General features: G+C 44.1%; 1 protein-coding gene across 4 annotated transcripts in view; it reads right to left on the reverse strand.

Moving 5' to 3' along the window:
• PRKCQ (protein kinase C theta) overlaps positions 1 to 15,899 on the reverse strand; it is a 60,164-nt gene that overhangs the window by 20,324 nt on the left and 23,941 nt on the right. For 3 of the 4 annotated variants that reach the window (XM_027739949.2, XM_027739948.2, XM_039383491.1), the window contains 10 exons: positions 15,212 to 15,411; positions 13,241 to 13,301; positions 10,937 to 11,099; positions 10,324 to 10,355; positions 10,143 to 10,228; positions 8,944 to 9,073; positions 8,186 to 8,295; positions 7,910 to 8,033; positions 6,149 to 6,324; positions 2,862 to 3,035 (listed from right to left, as the gene is read on the reverse strand). In XM_027739949.2, the coding sequence (XP_027595750.1) occupies positions 2,862 to 3,035; positions 6,149 to 6,324; positions 7,910 to 8,033; positions 8,186 to 8,295; positions 8,944 to 9,073; positions 10,143 to 10,228; positions 10,324 to 10,355; positions 10,937 to 11,099; positions 13,241 to 13,301; positions 15,212 to 15,411 (1,256 nt within the window). Of the gene's footprint in view, positions 1 to 2,861; positions 3,036 to 6,148; positions 6,325 to 7,909; positions 8,034 to 8,185; positions 8,296 to 8,943; positions 9,074 to 10,142; positions 10,229 to 10,323; positions 10,356 to 10,936; positions 11,100 to 13,240; positions 13,302 to 15,211; positions 15,412 to 15,899 lie in introns of those variants that run through there. The other variant, XM_039383492.1, reaches the window with a different exon arrangement.

The raw sequence follows: 15,899 nt of genomic DNA on the forward strand, positions 1-15,899 counted from the left end.
GCAGAAGATCAGTGAGATGCAAAAAAGAAGAATAAACCATAAGCACTGGGATGCCAATCACTGTTTTGGCATTACTAATTTTGGGACTTCATAGAATTATAAACATGTTTTTCCTCCTCTTTAACATAACAGCATCCCTTTAAATCTAATACAACAGAGTAGCTCCCTGAGCTTATTATTGAAATTCACACCATATAATTATGTCAGCTGAATATCTGGATACAAAGATGACTGCAGTAAAATAAAACAGTCAGATTCAAAAAAGATTGGGGGAAAAAAACCCACAAGCACCCTGGGCTTGCATGTGCTCTCATGTAGCGAAACAAGACAAGTATTCTGAGTTTTGAAGCACTGATCATTCAGCCTCAGCAGGAATAAAGAGGAGCATTAGATGCCTACTAAAACCTGTCTGAAGGGCTGTCAAGCTTTTGAATGTTCACTGATTACCTCACTGAAACTTATCCCAGAGCTCCGAGAACTGTCCACAGATTATAGGACTTCTTTCTTCCCCTCTGGAGACATGTGGACTCCCAAGGCCCTTGTTTCAGTGTAGGAATATTCTGTTTTTACTGTCCTTTGCCAGGGCACACAATACCTGAAGCAACTCAGGTAAGCCACAGCATTAAAGACTCAGAAATGCATCAACACATATACTTCTGTTTGAAACTACTCTTCTATCCAGTGAAACCTTAAAACCAAAAAATATATTTTTTTTAATTGAAAATTCACGTTTTTGATATTGAAGTCCAGACAGGGACTCTACACAGCAGTGCCCTGGCTTCTGCCCATGGCAGGAGGGTTGGAACTGGATGATTTTTAAGGTCCCTTTCAACCCAAAGCATTCTATGATTCTAAAATGATTGCTATAAAAGGTATTCCGACTGAGTCATGCTGTCCTTTGGGCCATGAAAGCCCATCCATGGCTTGTCTCAGATCTCCTGCTCTGGGTGACTCTCCCACACTGAGTAATTGCTGCTTAGCTTGCAAAGGTCAGAGGAGAAAAACATGAGCTAAAAATCAATCACAGCCCAGAGCAGCTTTGGCCTGGGCAGCCACATTCCAGCTTCTCTGTCTGTGAACTTGAGGGCAAGATGGAGAGATTACATAACCTTAGAATGGAATAAAGGGTTGGAATGAGATGGATGGAGATTCTTTCTGTAGGACAGGAGGGCAGTACTGTGGTGCTGCCCACAAGACAGTGTAGGAAGAGATCATTTGGTTTTTGAGCCTGGAACCTACAGTTTTTTCAGGCATTCATTGCTTTCCCATCCTGCAAGATTCCCTTTCCTCAGCCATGGTTGGAAGCACTTCTCTTAAAGGGTCAGAAAATCCCACCTGGCTCCTTGCAGGACACCATTGGGTCTCTCACCTTTTTGCTGTGGACTCATGAGGAAAGTGGACCCTTCCATGCATGCACTGCTTGAAATCAGAGCTGCAGATTATCACTGCTTTATCCATCCTGAACCTGACCTCCAGCTTCCAGACCAGGGATAGACCAGGCTGGAGCACAGACAACACGGTTCAGCTGCTGTGTGCCAGTCAGATGCTGGCATCAGCCAGCATCTCTCTGGAGATACAGGCAGCACAAGCAGCATTCTCTGGAATAAATGCTCCCTCACAGAGCTGTGACTGTTGTGAATATTTTATCTCTTTCATTAAATCTTGATTTTCTCTGCTTTTGGAATTGCGTCATTTATATTTTGCTCTGAAATCTAGCTCCTGCAGATAGGGAATTAATTCCAGGCAAGGATCCATTCCCAGGACATACCATCCTGTCAGCCCCAAAGGGGTTAAACATTAATGCCTGGGATCAGTGTCACATCCCCCCCAGACATTCCCTCTTATAAATTTAATCTGTCTTCAAACAGGTGCCACACCCCACAGATGATTGGGATGTACCACAGAGGTTATATTTGTTTCTCCTCACCCTGCAGAAGCAGCGAGCCTCTTGCTGAGCAGGTCTTAACCTCACTCTGAACAGTGATTTGTGCCACTAAATCCTGGGGCTGAGCAGGGACTTGGGAGCATCCTGGGGCTGACCAGGGACTGGGAACATCCTAACAAAACCCTGGACAGGTAGCTACGTGACACTGCTCTGAATTTGAGCTAAGAGACATCAATCATCTTTCAGGAGTGGTTTGAGTAGGTTGAACAGACAAGACAATCTCTCAAATTTCCACCATTTCTTTCTTTGCCTCATGTATGCTTTGGTTGGTGATGGCTGCAGGAAAAGCTCTGGAAAGCTGATCAGTTGGTGGTTTGTTGGCAAGTAGAGCCACGAAGATATATACACATTACTTAAATGTCACTTCAGTTTTGGTTTGGAGTCCTAAGCAGGTTTTCAGGTGATGCTTTGTGCTGCCCCTCTGAACTGCAGCCACCATCACCAGTGTCTGGTGCAATTTACCTGTTACTGGGGGCAAAGAAGTAAATGACAGCGTGTTTATTCTCCACAACCAGAGTTTCTTGAGTTTTCTTTGATCTGGGCTTGTTGTTGCAGCATAATGCTTCATGGTGCAAGAGGTCCAGGTAACACCAGGGTGGGCACATCTTTACTCTGGCTGTGGATGTGCCTTTGAACATCCTCAGCCCAGGGTACCAGGATGCAGATTTTAATAGCAGGTCTCTGCATACCTCAGTCAGCCTTGGATGCTCTATCCCATTCCCAGGTTCATACGGAAAGGCAGATCAAATTTCTGGAGCCACTTCCCAAGTGCTTAACCTGAAGATCCCTTCCCTGAGCACCACTTCATGGTCAAACTGTTCCCTAACATCCGGCAGACTTAAGCCCTTCACCAAGTATCTGTACTGCAGTAAAGCACCCTCAGCTCATGGAGGAATATGACAGATCCTTGTCTTACCTTGGTCTGGAACGTACAGAAGACGTGAGTCAGGAATGGGTGTTCCCAAGCTAAGGAGAGGACTCTCTTCTCCACCATCGTACATTCAACGTCATCATCCATCAGTACCACGTCCTTCTTCAGGGCTTTCACAGCAAAATACTGGTCTGTGCTCTTCAGCTCAGCAAGGAACACCTAGGGTGGAAACAGCTGCTCAGCAGGAGTGTTTGTCTCCTCTCAGAGCAGGCAACACAACCATCTGAGGGTGGGAGCTGAGCTCTGGGGAATTCACCAGGGTAGACCTTAAAAAACCTGATGTTTAAGGCCCAGTTCTGCCATTAAGATTTTGTAGACTTTGAATTTGTTCCCCACACCCAGAATAGTTTTGTGAAGTTGAGCCCTGGGAAGGGATGAGAAGTTCTTGGTGATTACAAAAGCAGGGTCCTACATGCCTGTATGGACAGGACATACCAGAGAGCCACTTCTGATAACAGAAACCATCCTCATGCAAATGCTCCAGAGACACATTTCCTGTTTTCTGACTTCAAATAACAAAACAGATAATTGCTTTGTCACCATTTGAAATGCAAATGTCCTGCACCAGATCCTCAGCAGGTGGAAATTAATGTCCACTAGTGGTTAGACTGATCTATATCAGATGTGTCTTTCTCCTCTTCCTCCCAGTTAGCAGGTCTGAGCAAACAGGTTGGGTGCCCCATGCTGCTGCAGGAGTTCTCTAAGAATGGGAGAATACATCCCAGAGGAGTTACAACCTCTATCTATTTTTGTAGACAGTGAAAATGAGACATGGAGCAGAAGTAAAGTGTTTTCTAGAGACCACAGAGCAAAGAAGTCTACCTTGGAAGGCAGTACCAGTCTTGATCTTCACACTAACAGCCTGTCAACACTGTTTCCATAGACTAAATAAATATGTAAGATTCATCAAAGAGGTCTTTGAAGTTCTCTACCAGACACTATTTACTGAGTAAGCTCAGACATGTTTTAGCCCTGACAAAAGTTTTATTTACCCTTTTGGCTACTGCTGCATTTCACTTTGTAGCACCAGACAGAGAGTAGAGCCTAGAGCCTCCCTCTGTCTGTGCAGTGAATGACCAGAAATGCTAACAGTGCTGATGCTGCAGGCACCCTTTTTACCCTCGTTTTTGTGCAGGGCACTGCTCCAGTGGGGAAACTGGGGAACACGCCACAGTTGTGACGTGTGCTGTGACTTCCAAGGGGCAGGTAGGCAATGCCAGACCTCATGCAGAGGCTGTGGATCTGGTCCTCAACCTCCCTGGTCCACGCAGAGCTGGGGAGACCATCCAGGCACTGAGATCTGCACACCCTGTCCCCTCTATGGGGAAGTGAATCTCGCTCCAAGCAAATGAGGGCACCAGGAGCGACACCTACACAGGAAACTCGTGGGTGAGTTTTGTTGCAGAAAGGCATGAAATAGCCCATCCTCTGCACACCCACATGGTGCACTGCAGGGAGACACAGATGCTTGCAGGCTTGGAGAGTCCATGTTAGTATGAGGGTTAAAACAAGGTACAGAATCTACTTCAGTGGAGGTATTCAAACTGGACTAGACAAACACCTGAGCAACCTCATCTCATTAGACCTGTCTGGAGCAGTGGTTTGGATTAGAGGATCTCCAGAGGTCCCTTTCTTCCAATAAAAATATTTCTATGACTTCTCTTGAGTCCAAGTTAATCTGGGCTGTGGGGTTTGGGGTATTCTGGCTTAGCTCTGAGATGCCTCAGCTCTGGTTCCCATGCAAACTGTAGACATGACACCTTCTAGTGGAAAGTGTCCCTGCCCATGGCAAGGGGGTTGGAGTTAAATGGGCTTTAATATCCCCCCCAACCCAAACCATTCTATGTGTCTATGATTTTCAAGTGTGAAAAGCCAACACAGGAGATATTTTCCCAGTTTAAGAAATGGCTGCAGGAATTGCTCCAGATCACTTAGCAGGCAAAAAGCAGCTCTTTGTTTAAAGCACAGTTTCCACCTTGCAAAGTTGTGGGATGTGAGCAATGTGATACATAATGATACTCCTTTTCCTTACTGGCTGTGAAAATACAATAATGAGTTCCCCTGAAATTGCTTTTTGCAGCTCTGTGCTGGCGCTGAATAACGTGAGTCCCCTTCCAGGGAATATCTGCAAGAAGGAGGAGCAGTCCATAATTCATCAAGATTAATGTATCTGCTGAAAACAGGTGGTTCTTGTTTCTAAAGCACAAATTCTTGGCTGTTGTAAAAATTGCTTCACGCTCCAGCACAGATCGGAGCTGGGAAAGAGCAGTTATTGTTCCCAGCTGGGGACCTGCTGCTCTGGAGACGAGAGAGGATCTACCCTCAGCTTGTCAGCTAATGCTTCCATCTCCCTCTGAGTTTGCTCACTGAGCTGGCAGAAGTAGCTGCAGGAAGGGGGACAGCACTGAGATCTTTCCCACCAGCTTTCTGTGGATGCACAGGAGCCATTAACCCACAGAGAAGGGGAAGTTTCAGATTTACTTGGGGATTTCCTCTCCTGTCATGGGCAATCATGGGACAGTAACTAGTGGGACAGGGAGAAGATCTGTGTCTTAAGCAAGGAGAAGACAGAGTCCAAGATTCAGCGATGCCAGGGCAAGGATTCTTTGAAGGCTTGAAGATTTATCAGCGACAGTGTGGCCAGCAGGACCAGGGCAGTGACCTGTACTGGCCACTGGTGAGGCCCCACCTCTAATCCTGGGTGCAGTTTTGGACTCCTCACAAGAAAGACGTTGAGGTGCTGGAGTGAGAGAGAAGGGAACGGAGCTGGGGAAGGGGCTGGAGCACCAGGAGTGGCTGAGGGAGCTGGGGTTGCTCAGCCTGGAGAAAAGGAGGCTCAGGGGGGACCTTCTCACTCTCTACAACTCCCTGACAGGAGTGTGCAGCCAGGCAGAGGTTGGGCTCTGCTCCCAGGGAACAAGGGACACGACAAGAAGAAATGGCCTCAAGTTGTACGAGGGGAGGTTTATATTAGTTATTAGGAAAAATTACTTCACTAAAAGGTTGGCCAGGCATTGGAACAGACTGCTCAGGGCAGTGATGGAGTCACTATCCCTGGAAGTGTTCTAAAGACATGCAGATGTGGCATTTGGGGACTTGGTTTAGCAGTGGGCTTGGTTGGACTTGGTGATCTTCAAGGTTTTTTCGACCTAAATTATGACATCTATGACTCTATGTTTTTTCCCAAGTGGCCTTCAAACCACAACCTATTTCATGCCATAAAAAGCAACATTCAAACATATGCAGTGGCGTCTCAGTCCCCTTTGGCTTACCTTGCCAAAACTGCCCTTCCCCAGCATCTTGTGCAGGACAAAATCTTCAATGGTCAGTTTTAGCTGCACTTGGTGCTCTTGCTGCTCCTGGGACTGTTCTCCCAAGTCTGTCTCTATCAGAGCCTCCCCCTTCATTGTGCCCTCCACCGGAGTCTCCCAGGAGATGCCTTGTGGCTCTGCAACACACATCAAAGCATACAAATAAACCCCTGGAAATGAGCAGAAAACCCCCAGAACACTTATAGGTACTGTTCTTAGAGGTTTAAAAGGGTATTTCAAACAAATAGAAATGTGGTGGCCAGATCTAAGTACATTGACTCTGCTCCCACACTGCTTTCTGTCTAGAGGAATTTTTACTCCAGTGGAATTCCATCTTCTTCAGCTACATTACTTTATAAATCGCTTTACGAACTCCTTCATATGTTTTTTTGTTTTATGGCAGCAAAACATGACCAAACCCTTAATTTCTGGCCACCTGTCTCCTTTGGTCCTTCTTGCTGGTTGCCATTTTGATGTGGTCCCATGAAATGTGGTCCAGACAAAAAGGTGGGACAGCATTTTCACACTGGGTGCTGGGTCCCTGCTCTGGATGTGAAACATTCCAGCTCAAGCATTCCAGCTGTCCTGGAGTGGAATTGTTCAGAGTTTTTTCAACCATCCATTCACTTGGATGTAAACAATAACAACATGAATTTGTAAGAGATTCTGTCCCTCACTGGATTTATCTCATTGCTGCACTGTTCTAAAATACTGAACAGCAAGAACACTACTCAGCAGACAAACAGGTCCACATGTAAAACAGATGTGAAACCATCTGGGGCTTTACTGATTCACATCAGCATAACCATTCTACTTGCAGAAAAGAAAGAAACTAAGCACAGATGTGGACATAACTTATTTCCCCTTGGGGGCTAAAGGACACACTATCTCATTTATTCTCCTTAACATCTGTTCTTGTACATAGAGGGCTGTGACACCTACATCAGCTCCTGGGTGAGCGAAGTGAGGATCTGTCATTGGTTCTCAAAGCTACTGGAAGTCAACCTTTACCCAAAAATAAGAAATTGGAAAGAAAATCGGCCACAGTGATCAGAAGAACTCCAAACCTCCTGTTTATAGCTCGATTTCTCTGTAAAGTTCTCTGATTTTAAAAGTCTGTGAGTCCCAAGCAGGGAATAAGCACATTATTGCCAGTGGAGGTATGAGATGTGCTCAAGCATCTGGTCAGAAAGAGCATTTAGGCATTAGCTGAAGGAGTGGTGATTGGGGTCTCGAGTCATCAGAGGTTGGGATGACATGGGGGAAGTGCATGTTTGCAGAGAAAGTACCAGATTGGGATCCAGGGTATCTGCCTTGCCCAGGTGATGTGGCTGGGAAGTTGTTGATATTCTGAGATCAAAAAGGGCAGAGGTTAGATATTAGAAAAAGGTTCTTTCTCCAGAGGGTGGTTGGGCACTGGAACAGGCTTCCCAGGGCAGGGGTCACAGCATCAAGCCTGACAGAGCTCAAGGAGCATTTGGATGATAATCTCAGGCATATGGTATGATTCATGGGGATGGTTCTGTGCAGGGCCAGGAGTTGGACTCGATGATCCTTGAGGGTCCCTTTCAACTCAGCATGTTCTGTGGTCTTGCTCTAGGCTGGAGAGATGCATGAAAGATTCACTGGCTAATAAATTCCCCATCCTTGTCACCTCCAACTAACCCTGGACCACCTAAAACATTAACAGAGCTGCTGCCCTGTATCACCAGGTGGAATTACCTTTTTTACCCGTTGTAGATGCTGGCAATGCCTGCAATGGTGTTACATCCTTCACAGGTACTGGGAAGCCAATTTCCAGAGGTCCATCCCTGGAGATCTGCTCAGTGTCGCGCTGACAGCGAGCCTGGAGTACAGGAAACAGCAAATGGCTTCTGAGCCAAATGTCATGTTCTGAGCTTAAAAACATTGTAGCTTCTTGAGTGTGACCCACAAAAGTCAAGATCTATAAAAGGTCTTTGATTATGAGAAGAGCATCTCAAGGCTCAGATGATTTACCTGCTGAGTGCTCTCTATCATTGCCAGAGCTTCAGCCATTAGCTTCTGGTTAACTCCACAAAGATTTGCTACTTTTGTCTGGCACTTGTGATGGACATTCATGCCACATGCTGAAAGAAAGAACAAGAGGAGTCAGGAAAACAAAGGCTATAAAGGGTTGGGCAGGAATATGTGCTGCTGTTGGCTGAGGGCAGAGAACAGCCATTTAAACAGCTCTAATGTCTCATGAAATGGCACTCAGGTCATTTTTTGGTTCTCTATAGAGACTTTTTTATATCTTCTTCTGGCCAAAGGTTGTGTTTCCACATCCATCAGCCTTTGCAGGTACAAGCTACCAAAACTCTACAGCTCAGAGATAAACTGTAATCACAGAACAGGATCTCCCCACTGGTGTAGGATTATGGAGATAGTGAAGTGGCTTAGGTCTGTCTGGTATTGGAGATAGAGCATAGTTCATACTGGGGGTGATTTTGGAAGGTCAACAGTGTTCTTTGATTTTCTTTGCCTCTTCAGGAAGCAACCCCTCAGCCTTGAGGACCGCAGACCTTTCTATATATGGACAGTTCTCGTCCTCCTTGAAGAATGATCCTCCTTGAAGGACAGTCCTGTAGGCCACTCCTTCACCATTCTGGATGCCACCTCATGGAGGTTTTGCAGAGAAGGGTGATAAATGAGATCTGGCTTTTCAGATTGCAGCCCTCTAAAGACAATGACCCCCTTGCCATGCTCAGCTTGTGCCACACACACCAGGCACTCACCATCACACTTCAGTCCTTGCCGTGCAAGGCCCCAGAGGAGCGTCCCACAGTGCTCACAGAAAGTTGGGCTCTTGTAGTTGTAGACTTTGAAGCGGTGAGGCATGTCAATCTTGAACCTCTCTTTGTGGAACTGTAAGAGAAAAACCATGTTGGCAATTCACTCCTCTCCACCTCAGCTCCGCGTGGAAAACCAAACCTGCGCCACAGAACGTCTACAGCCTTTTAATCCTTCATCAAGAAGAAACTATCTATAACTATGATTCAGGCACACAAAGCCAAATTTTGATACATAATAACATATGCAATTCAGTTATTAATTAGGCAATTATTTCAGCCCTGGGCTTGATTTTATCTGACCAAAGAACCGCTTGACCTTCATCTACACACCCAGACTCCCTTAATGCTTAGTGGAAATACTTTTAAAAATGATTCATCTCATCCTGAAATGAATCTCTACATTTGTTGTCATGAATCACTCCTTGGAAGAGCCTGGTTTTCTTCTTTTAGTACATAGGGAGTGAAAGGTGATGACAAAGTTGGATACATCTACCCTGGAGATGTCAGAAGACAAGTGAGATGAATCTCATCTCTAAGAACTGCAGGAGAAAAGAAGAGTCAGGGTGGGACTGAGAGCAAAGAGAAGTTGTAGGACACAGGGAAAAGGGCATTGTACTGTCAAGAGTTTAAGTTCTGATTTTGCCTACCAAAAAGTCAAGTGTAGAATAAACTGACATGAGAAAAATAAAACAAATAATAATGGAAATAGATCTTCCACTGTCTGCTTGGAAATCTCAGATAACACAGAAGGGAATGTTCGAGTACAGATCTGAAAATTCAGTGTGATGTCCTGCCTAACATCTGATAGTGAAGATTTTTCTCCAGTGAATCCCCACTTCATGTCCATGACTTCCCTCTGAGTTGTACTTTATGCATTAGAAAAATGTCAGCTCTGATTCAGCAACTGCCTTCTTCAGCAGCTGCATTTGAGTAAATCCTAAGTAGGAGGTAATGAAACCACAGGGAATATAAAAAGCAAAGGACTCAGATCACACAGTTTTCAGTTGCAGTAGGACTTTTTGCTTCATCAGAAGTTGTTTTATAGAAACATCTGAATTACACTCAAGTTTTTAAAAGCAGCCTAATAACAAATAATAAATGACAACAATAATATTAATAATGATATTATTAATAATACATACCATTGTTTCTCTGCTATTGATTGCTGATCCTGTACACTTGGCTATTACTTTATCAATGCACTTCTTATGAATGGCAGCATTACACTCTGCAACAGCAAGTGTGTCATGGTGTTAATAAAGGAATTCCTTAAGAAAAGATTAAGGAAATAATGACAATAAGAAAATAAAAAAAGTTTCTTACGTCTGCATTGATAGCCTTGTTTATTCAGACCCCTGAAATAAACAGAGAAGTAGTTAATTCTGAGTTGCCTGAAAGCCTTAGCAGAAGAAAGGAGAGTAACATTAATGAAAGGAAGACAATAAAATTACTTTGCTTTTTATCAGTCTTTGTAGAGCTTATTTAATTTCACTGCCTTCATTCAGTCTAGTGGTGGAGTGATTCTCTGTGGTTTTCACAGCCTTTTCAGCACATATTCACAAAACAAATTTCACAATATTCAAAGAGCAAACTGGACTGATGAGAAATGTCTGCACATTTGGGCCAAACCCTAAAATATTTGTAAATAATAAAAAAATGAAGGGAATTTTCACAGTTGGGATTACGGCTGTGAACCACATCCTTGAAGTGATGCAATAACTACACGTAAGCTGTCAAGGGTCTGACAGCAGGAGCAGATATTCATCAGAGAATCATAGAATCTTTTAGGTTGGAAAAGACCTTTAAGATCATTGAGTCCAACCACTAACCTGGATGTGCCAAGTCCAACACTAAGCCATGTTCATAAGTGCTACAAAGACACAAGAACTAGTCTCTGGGGATAAAAGAGAAAAAGTATAGCTCTATTTTCATTTACCACACAAACTCATGACAGACAGAGCAGAAGGTGGGTTGTGGAAAGAAGGTGGCCGTGAATTCATGACACTTGACATTATGGATTTTGGCCTGTTTGATGGCTCCCCTGCGCTGGTGCAAGGAGAAGAAACCTTCAGTCTCACAGTCAGCCAGGTCCTTTGCATCTGGGGGAAAGGAAGCACAAGATTTATTAGGGTACCTTGTCCTGATCAGATGCCTTGAGAACATGCAGCTGCCAACATACTAAGTGACTGAAGCTGATGATTCACTCATGGCAATGAACACTTAAAGAAATATCATTTTATGAAACCCACACAAGGCTTGTTTAGGTGTTTCTTTGGATGCTTTTTATCTATCATTCCTGCACTAAAATTACTTTAAACTTGGGATTCTGAGCTCCCTTGAATATTCATAATATTGTTTTTGAAACGCAGACCAGAAATTTCCTAAGAGATAAGTGGAACATAAAATTCTAACTTTGAATGAAAGAACCATGAAAAAGATGAAATTACATTAAAATAATTAATTATTTATATATGCACACAAACCCACGTGTGTGTATATATATACCAATATATATCCATATATGTGGATATTTAACTGAATCTCTTATGTGATCATGTACGTGTTGGTGCACAAGCACATATGTATGTTCCTAGGATATTTTGGTTTGTTATTTTTCAATGCCAACATTTGCTTTGCTGTTTGCTGTGTCCATGCCATTATTCACAGTTCACCTTTAAACTTTTCAGAACAGCAAACAAACCAGTTCTGACTTCACGTGCATGTATGTGCTTATATGTGTGCTTGTGTCTACAAATGCATGCAGGATCTCCTTCTCAATTGCTGTTTTGTTTCACTCACACATTACCCAGCAAGTTACACAGGTAATATGTGGAAAATGGTCCCCTCTGTGATCTGATGCTGATCTTGCTATTTGTAACACGAACACAACTTAGATTTCCTATGCTTTGGCCTCTCTGACATAACACACAAGGAGGCAACAACAGTCTAGTCTATATTAAAGGTAGGAATGGTTAAGAAAACATCAGCATGGACATTATTTTTTTTTTTATCCTTCTAGATATCTACACCTTATAGCTTCACCCTGAGGGTATGAGAATTTTGGCAACAAAAAGACAGAAGAATAAAGCATTTAGATTCAACCCATTTTCTTCAAGAAAGCAAAATGCATTTCACTTGGACATCAAGCTCTGCAGGTGGGATTTGGTTCCCGGTGAAGACCTGTACATGACTGTGTGTCCCCTATCCAGGGTGACCAAGCTGCTGACACATCCCTGGAGGTCTAGTTGGAGCAGGCAAAGAGCCCAGTGAAAGGTTCGGCTCACCTTGCAGCAGAAACCTGCATTTGATCAAATGAATCACTCTCTAGGTTATTTTCCTCTTTTGCCTGCATTGCTCTTGGACTGAAAAGCTCCACCAAAAGTGCACTCAGGTGTTGTCAGCAGTAATTCTATCCCAGCCTTCACATCTGCACTAGAATGCACATCATGGCACATCTCACATGTACAGAATCATAGGATTATTCAGGTTGGAAAAGACCTTTAAGATCATCAAGTTATACCATTAACCCAACACTGTCAAGGCCACACCTACATGTCTTTTAAATGCCTCCAGGGATGGTGACTCCACCACTGCTCTGGGCAGCCTGTGCCAGGGCTTGACAACCCTTTCAGTGAAGAAATTTTCCCTGATATCCAATCTAAACCTCCCCTGGGCCAACTTGAATCCATCTCCTCTTGTCCTATTGCTTGTTATCTGGGAGAAGAGACTGATCCCCATCTGGCTACAACCTCCTGTCAGGGAGTTTTAGAGGGTGAGAGGGTCTCCTGAGCTTCCTCTTCTCCAGGCTGAGCCCCCCCAGCTTCCTCAGCCACTTCTCACCAGATTTGTGCTCCAAACCCTTCCCCAACTCCATTCCCTTCTTTGGACACGTTCCAGCCCCTCAATGTCTTTCTTGTAGTACATAAAATAGAATTATTTGAAAGGGAACTGGCTCATTATGTTTCTATTCTGTCTTGTTTAGCATAATGGGAAAAGTTGTGGGAAAATCTACCATTTTAGTGGTAAAACAGTCAAAAATCTGCCTTGCAAAACACAGAACAGTCAGTGTTCATCCCCATCACACAGTAAAAATTGCTTTTCTGGAGTTTTCATTTCAAATAGTTATGTCAGTTCTTATGAATCAATCACTAATAACATAGACACTGCTTTTAGTGAAGACATCACATCTCACCCACAGACCAGGAAACAGAGTTGTCAATTAACAAACAAAATCACTTGCCACTTATTTCCAGGAAGTATCTTGCATTCATCAGCATTCGCCCTTGAGGTTTCAGTTCTAGCTGGTTGAGATAAGTGAAAAACAAGAAAAGAAGGCCATTAAGCAGTCATTCAAAGAAGGAAAAATCATTTCAGATGACTTCAAGACAGCAATAATTTCAAGATGACTTCATCCTTTCAGATGACTTCAAGCTATCTCCTTTTCCCAGTGGGAATTGATGAATACCAATGAATGCTAATTTTAGGGTTGCTCCTACCCAGGGTAGGAGAGAGTAGGGTAGATCACCTCTAACCAAACACTCAAAGCGTTATGATAGAAGAGATGTGACTTAACCACAGAAGATGAAGGCAGATTTTTAGACACCAGATCAGGACCTGCTCTATCTATAGAGAAAGCTTGTTCCCTATGGATCCTGTAAGGGGAAAATGGGAGAAAGTTCAAAAAACCCAGCCTTCAGAGGGGTGATACTGAAGTCTTTTAGACACTGAGTTCTGCAAGTCTAACTTCACTGCGAGAGATGTTGTGAAAGATGCTAGCAGCTTACTCAGACACATTTTTTGACCTTTTCACTGGACCTGGAAATTGCCACCTACCTGAGTCAACACCCATAGATGCCTCTGGAAATCTGAATCCACTTGCCTAGGTATAAAAGGACCTAAATTCATGGATTTCTTCAGCCTGAGAGCCACAGCAGTGCCTTCCCCACTCAATCTCCAGCACAGCCCAAGCAGGGTCACCTCTCTAACCTCCAGATCAAAGAGTGCCCTTGCACAGAAAAGTGAAAAAAATTATATTGTCTCTCCTCATGACCCTTGGAGGATGAGATACCTGAGACCACCCTCCCCAGGGTGTAACTTGTATCAGGGAGTAAGTGGAGAGATCTGAGGAGAAGCCACCAGGCTGGGACACAACAGAACCAGGGTCTCCCAAATCCACTTCAGTTCAGCACTCCAGATCATGTGCCCCCTCTCTCCTTCGCCAGGCTACTGGGGTTGGAATCATGCTGAGCAGAGCCTTTTAGTTTTCAATTCCATCCCTAAGTATCCACATTCCTTCAAAGTTATGTTTTAAAACAGAGTGGACCATAAAGACCACCTAGTTGCAACCCCCCCCTGCCATGGGCAGGAACACCTCCCACTAGACTAGGTTGCTCAAGGCCTTATCTAACCTGGCCTTGAACACTGCCAGGGTTGGGGCATCAAACCAAATCCAAATGTGAAAATCTCAACCAAATCTTGTTTTTAGGGCTTGTAAGTGACCAAAGCCTTTTTGACTTTTCCACTCTCTCCTTAACCCAATCAGCTTAGCCTAAGAACTGTCATGAGAAATAATGCAAACAAAAGAATTCCACTATATCAGTTCCTCTCAGAATGTCTTTCCAGTTCATTGTTACTCACAACTACTGGATAGTAGATTTTAAACACTATTATCAAGAACTTTGTTGCTTGGACTAGCGGGGAACAGATCCTTACATTTAGCATCCTTACGAAGTCTGTTACTTCAAGTTTACTCCACTCTGACTGTAGCGATTTTAAAGGAGTTCCTCTGACATAACTCTGAAGTCAGGCAGCTGTGAATCAGTCTCCTGACATCAGATTAAATTTTTAAAGCTGCTTCCCCAGAGAACATAAAATAACTCATGTTTAGCCACTCATATCACGATTTGTTCCCAGTGGGTATCCTCAGCAAAGATTAATACGTGGCCACAGCTCACCCGAACCAGAAGCCTCACTAGCACAGGGTATGTTTCAACACAGCAGCAGCAGGTGATATAAATGTGCCACGCTCTTCTTTTCTGACAGGTCTTTCCCTCAAGTCACACCCAAGCAGACTGAAAACATCATTCCTTGGACGGCAGCCAGTTCCTGCTGCCCTGCTGGTGGCAGTCACAGCCTGGCACGGACACAAGGCATTCCCCTACCCTGCAGCAGCTCCCCACTGCATCCTGCAAGGGAAGATAACGATGCTCACCCATATCTCTGTCTTCCCATTGCTCTTCTTGCACCTCTCTGCCAGCACCTTGAGTTCCACCGTGGTCTCCGAAACCATTTCGGCGCTTTTGTCCTTGACGACGATGTGCATGACCCTGCCGTTGTTGATGTGGGCGTCAAAGGTGCTGTTCCAGGGTGGGTACATGGTGGGCTTCTTCTGCACGTACACCTGGCCATTCTCTGTCAAGAAGAAGTGGTTTGGATTGACTGGACCTGCTTCTCTTCTGCTATAAGGCCACCACTCCATAGCCCGTGAAACAGATCTCTGTTATTTACCCACTTTAAAGTCTCTCTCCCAGGAGGGTGTGTAATGGACCACATTAGACTGTCCTAGGAGGTTTCTATGTGAAGTGAAGCTTAGGATGGGCTTAATCTCACTTAAATTTAGATGTCTACCATGTGTATGCCCATATCTGGGCTCCCTGAACACTGACTTCATTCAGAGCCAGTGAATATAATCAATATAAATCAAAGGACTGAGGGTAGTTCGTTTGACCAAATACAGACACCTACCTTAGAAAAGGTAATTTCCACCCTTGACTCCATCTATTGAGTAGACCAATTATGCAGACTCCAACACCATAAATACCCACTTCTAATCACATGAATCTCATCACAGATAACCAGCTATGTGGATCATCTGTCCCAGTGTAAAATGAGACAGGTTT

This window comes from Pipra filicauda, unplaced genomic scaffold, assembly GCF_003945595.2.
Source record: "Pipra filicauda isolate LSUMZ 115617 unplaced genomic scaffold, ASM394559v2 scaffold311_size1313980_pilon, whole genome shotgun sequence".
Lineage (NCBI taxonomy): Eukaryota > Metazoa > Chordata > Aves > Passeriformes > Pipridae > Pipra > Pipra filicauda.